The sequence below is a fragment of the Zingiber officinale genome, chromosome 11A (genome assembly GCF_018446385.1).
Source record: "Zingiber officinale cultivar Zhangliang chromosome 11A, Zo_v1.1, whole genome shotgun sequence".
NCBI classification, from domain to species: Eukaryota; Viridiplantae; Streptophyta; class Magnoliopsida; order Zingiberales; family Zingiberaceae; genus Zingiber; species Zingiber officinale.
The window spans coordinates 91,828,586-91,834,060 of record NC_056006.1 but is presented as its reverse complement, the minus strand read 5'-3'; the positions used below and the strand labels follow the sequence as shown (position 1 = coordinate 91,834,060).

At 35.3% G+C, this 5,475-nt stretch overlaps 1 protein-coding gene across 1 annotated transcript; it reads right to left on the bottom strand.

Moving 5' to 3' along the window:
* Positions 1-337: 337 nt before the first annotated feature.
* LOC122032346 lies at positions 338-1,279 on the bottom strand. The gene is made up of 2 exons (XM_042591627.1): positions 882-1,279; positions 338-701 (listed from the first exon to the last, which is right to left on the bottom strand). The coding sequence occupies exons 1-2, from the start codon at positions 1,003-1,005 to the stop codon at positions 586-588; spliced, it is 240 nt and encodes a 79-aa protein (XP_042447561.1). The 5' UTR covers positions 1,006-1,279; the 3' UTR covers positions 338-585.
* Between the last annotated feature and the right edge of the window lie 4,196 nt (positions 1,280-5,475).

Here is a 5,475-nt window from a genome sequence, read left to right as displayed (position 1 = left end):
ATTTCAATAAGAAATCTCATCATCTAACACATAATCCTCTTTATTGCAACTATATATATACAACATAAACAACCCCAAGTTAAACAAACCTCTCCATCTCGTAATAAGAAATAATGGTTTATGTGTTTGTCAATATCTTTGTGCCTTTCAAGTTGTTACACCTGTAAAATAAATTTATCTACAGCTTAAAAATATGTACACTACTACATCACCAAAATTGTTAATAAAACTAAAAAAAATCTTATGAAAATAACTACCAATGTACCTGTTGGTTATCCATTCCTTGTTCATGTGAAATAATATTATCTGCAACCTAAATAAAAAATAATGTACGTATCACAAAACTATCCAAATTTATTATAAAAGTTAATTATTTAAATAAAGTAAAGATACGTTTTGATTTCTAAATCTAGTAGTTCGTTCAAGATAGTACCCATATAGTTAACCCGGACCCACCTTTGGAATGTCATAATGCTCACTGAGATTTGCCAGATACTTATTGAAATCCTGGATGCGATCACGATGAGACTTGTTTGATGTCTTCGCCAACTTTTTCGCATTAATCCTCTCCCTCTATTCAATATATCACCTTTCTGCTGGAGTCAAGTGATCATTGACTGATGGGGCTTGTCCTTCAGACCCAACCTTCTCGGCTTCAGTGAGGACTTCAGTTGGATCAATTGATAATCCAGAACTCCCACCTGTATGATACCATAAGCAATCTTAAAAAATTGTTACATCCCTTCTCAAATAAAGTGGATTTTAATAAGCATTAGAAAACAAGAACATCTCATGAAAGGCCAAGGTAGGAGAGAATAATCTTGAAATTGCTTGGTATGATTATAAAATATATTCTAGAGAAAAAAATAGTAAGAATCAACCTTCTGTAAGTTCCTGATTTTCAGTCTTGGAATCTATTTCATAGTTATGCTTCTTTTTCATGCCACCTCCCTTCACAGCCAATGCTTTTCCTTTTGGTTTAAGCTTCCCACCAACATGAAACATAACTCAAATACAGTAGAGCGAAGGAAAAATGCAATATGTGAAAGATCCTACATAGCTAATAGGGGTGAGTATGTCACATATCCAGTAACCACTAATAGAGTCAGTCAAACAGTCTCATGACCCTAGAGGTATCTCCTAGAGAACATGCAGTCATATAGCCAAAACTAACAATAAATTACAGTATCAGTCATAAGTTACAGTATCAGTCATATTTGGAAGGGCCCTTCCCGGAGCTCATCCCGGGGCACCCAACCCGTACTGTCACCACATATGCTCATACCCATCCAATTAGCCACATAAGAAAATATGCTCAATCCACGTTATACCTATAACAATAATACATTCAATTCATTCTGTGTTCACAACAATTCATAAATCATGTATAACATAGGATAACTAACAAATAATAAAAACTCATGCATAATAAATAAGGACTACAACTCTAGTTCTTCCATAATTCTACACCTCCTAAGCAGTTAGGTGAAGCAACTACATTAAACTTCAATAGTCAATAACGTTCAAATTTCACAGAATTGATGGATCACAACTACCCAAGTTCAGCTATCATGGAATAAAATTCAGCTAACTAGAAGATGTGCACACCATTGAAAGAAAAACCCCTCATCTTTGTTACTGCCAGGAAGAGGAAACCCAATGCCAACTCAATTGAAGAACACTTAAGGGTAACTAAGAAAATTGAAATCCACAGCTGCTTGGGTACAAAAAAACAACGATGCAGGGAAGTCCCATAACATTCCCATTTCGTCCAATCTTTACCGAACACAAACGGACAACATCAAGAACCAAAACAGAAATAAAAAACCACAACAAAGGAACAGAATAATCTCGAAAGGTAATTCCATATCAAAGCCCAATTTCATCCAATGTTCTCAAAAACAAAAAGGAATGCAGCAAGATCATCAACAGACCCTATAAAAATCCCAACTACCTTTTCCAAAACTTCCAGATGTGCAAAAACAAATTTAACATCATTGCAACTAATCAAGGCTACCAAAAACTGGATTCCAAGCTCAAAATGACAAGAAGAAACCAATCAAAACTCATTTCAACCACAAACCATAGCAAAAACCTCATGGAAACCCAATCTGAAATCAAGACCTGACAGAAATCTCAAACCGAATCTAGAACTTCACAAAAGCTAGATCACAACTCATTCTGCCAATTGATATCTTAGTCAAGCATTTAAGCAAACAAGTGTGACACAGTAAACTCGTAACATCCACTTCACATAAGAAATCGAATCCAAACTCAATCACAACCCATCGGACACCAGAAGAACCATGAGCAGAACACTCTGGGAAAAATCGAACTCATCACCACAGAATGCACTGGCAAAAAAATCCATAAGCAATGTGAACCAAGCAAGAACATCAATGGAACCTCAAGCCGAATCAAGAACAACGCAGAAAGAAATCGATCTTAGACAATCCATCAATCAGACTTTGTTGGCAAGTTTATCAACCTACCTAGCTACCTATCCTTTACCTCACCGATCCCATATCATCATAGAGGATGTACTTGCCTTCTCCTTCTTTTGCCACTGCCGGGAGCCTTAGCCACAGGACGATGCGACGGAGAGGAAGGCTTGTCCATAGAGGAGATCACCGGTGTGGCGTCAACAATCAGCCAAGATCTCGACCCGAATCGAGAGCTTGGGTTGCGGCGGTGAAGTTGAGAGGAAGAGAATTGGGGATTCCGTGAGAGGTGAGCGGTGGAATTCCCTTAGGCAATTAAAACCTAGGTTTAGCTCTAAACTTAGGTATTATATATATATTTAATTAACACCTCACTTTAATTAGGTATTAACGGGCTTTATCTTTTACCCAATTTTAACCTTTAAAATATAAAATGATTACTTTAAAATCTAGAAAAATTCTAGTAAATATCTTAAATTTATATAAACTTATTTCCTAATAAATTATATACTGGATTATATTTATTTTCCTTAAACTAACAAAATTTTAGTTAGTATATCCTTATTTACATTTTTGGTATGTTACATTAGATGTCTTATTTAGTTGAATTTGAGACAAAATCTTAAATACTATCTTAAAGTTAATGTCTCCATGTAAAATTTTGAGACATCTATTATTACTGTCTTAATTACTTAGTATTTGAGATGAATTTTATCACTGTCTTGAAATTTTTATCTCAAAAGCCTAGTTTTCTAGTAGTGTTAACTTGTGATCCATGCATGATTATGTTTTCTTTTTCTTTCCATGATGTATTATATTGTTCGTTTAAATATGATTATGAACCATGCATGAGAATGATATCTAAAATGGCTATGTGCCCAAAATATGATGGCTATGTGCCCAAGACAAGTATGATGGCTATGTGCCCAAGTATGCATGGCTATGTGCCCATTTATGCATACCTTATGAATGACATGAACATGATATGCTATGAATGACATGAACGAAATATGCTATGAATGACATTAACATGATATGCTATGAATGACATGAATATGATATGCTATGAATGACATGAACATGATATGCTATGAATAACATGAATAAAATATGCTATGAATGACATGAATATGTTATGAAATGATAGAGATATGATATGACATGTATTTTACTTTGAATGGCTTGTACCAAAAGGGTGGGCTCCTTATGCGCCCCTAGGTCGAATTACGGGCCTAGTAAAGGGTGAGCTTCTTACGTGCCCCTAGGCCGAGCTACGGGCCTAGTTTCCTAGTAGGTTCAAGACTAGCTACCTTGGGTCTACTTAGGATGCGCGCATTATGTATGTATGTGGTACTAAGCTGGGCCCCTTCATGTTGAGATTATTTTCAAGTACTATATGATATTGTTTTAAGACATCTCACCCATGACATAAACCATGTTTTGAAAGGCATATTGCACATGACATTACCCATGTTTTAAAGGACATCTTGCAATCCATGCTTACGAAATGATGTGAAAGGATGCTTACTGTTATGCTATGATATGATGTCTCGATGTTATGAAAAGAAATGTCATGATGTTTTCACTTATGCTATGATGTACACTTATGTTATAATATGATCTATACCATGATATGATGATTTCCCATGTTATGATATGACCTATGCCATGATATGATGATTTCTTATGTTATGACATGATTTATGCTATGATATGATGTTACTTATGTCATGATATGATGATTACTTATGTTATGACATGATTTATGCTACGATATGATGTTACTTATACCATGATATGATGATTACTTATGTTATGATATGAGTTATGCTATGATATGATGTTACTTATACTATGATAAGATTTTTCCATGATATGATATGTTTTAATTATATGATATGAGTGTCATCTATTCCATGATGTATGATATGATGATTTTAAATGATATATTGGTTTTTGTGAGTAGGAAAGGATCTCACTAAGCCTTGAGTGCTTACAGATACTTTTCCTTGTACCACAGATAAAGGTAAAGGATGGATAAACTAGAGGAGCAGGAGGAAGGGGCAAGAGATGTGTGATGGTGACTTGGCTAAAGAAATAAAATGACCTGCTGAAGTGAACTTAGAATAATATGTTATGTTATGTGATGTCTTTTATGATTCCCTATGCATGTGTTAGAAATGAATACTATGACTATTTAAGTTGAACCATGTATTTCATACTCATATGCTTAGTATGTTATTCTATGCTTAGTATGATTCTAGGCAAACCTAGATATGCTTCCGCTGTATGTATGTATGAATGTTTAAGTTTACTAAGTCTAAGGGTAAGAAAGTAACCCCGCCCTCACTAGGCAGGAGTATAGTAAAAGGGGCGGGTGTTACACTTTCACACTTCCTTTTAACGCTTCCTCTTCTCATGATCCCAGTAAGTTGCTCATCCCTTCATTATTCTTACATTTTCTCATGGAAGAAGAATCGTTCTCCCCTTGGTATACTCATACTGGCTTGAATTTTGACAACTCTAATAGAGCTTCTCTCTGCCTTCGGTACGAAATCTCTAAGGATTATCATATCATCATTCCTAAACCCAATGATTATCCTCATTATCCCCCTAACAATCATGTTACCTTCTTCAAGAACCAGCTAATGGGTGGTCTTCATTTTCTTATGCCTCCCTTCATGTCAGAGGTTAGTTAATACTTTGATATTCTCCTACAATAGTTCGCTCCTAATAATATTTTTCGTTATACGTGCGGGTTATACATGTTGTTTCACCTTTTCAACATTCCCTTTACCCCCGATAACCTTTTTCTAGTTGCTTATCCTAAAAAATCAGAACTTAGGGTGTTCCTTTTTCAATCCCGTCCAAAGATGATCTTCTTCGAAGAAATGCTTTCTTCCAATAAAGGTTAGAAATCTAACATTTTCTTCATGAGACTGGCCAAGCCTTCTCCTTGGTCTACCAAATGGTAATCCTCTTTTGCACCTCTTCCTAATCTAAAAAGACTCAAACATGATCTTAGTTTTCTTAC

What these genes read in the sequence shown, in the direction of transcription:
- LOC122032346 (XM_042591627.1), bottom strand. Translation starts at nt 1,005, where the DNA reads ATGTTTCATGTTGGTGGGAAGCTTAAACCAAAAGGAAAAGCATTGGCT. An exon ending in AAATCAGGAACTTACAGAAG is followed by an intron (nt 702 to 881) that starts GTTGATTCTTAC and finishes GGTATCATACAG; the next exon opens with GTGGGAGTTCTGGATTATCA.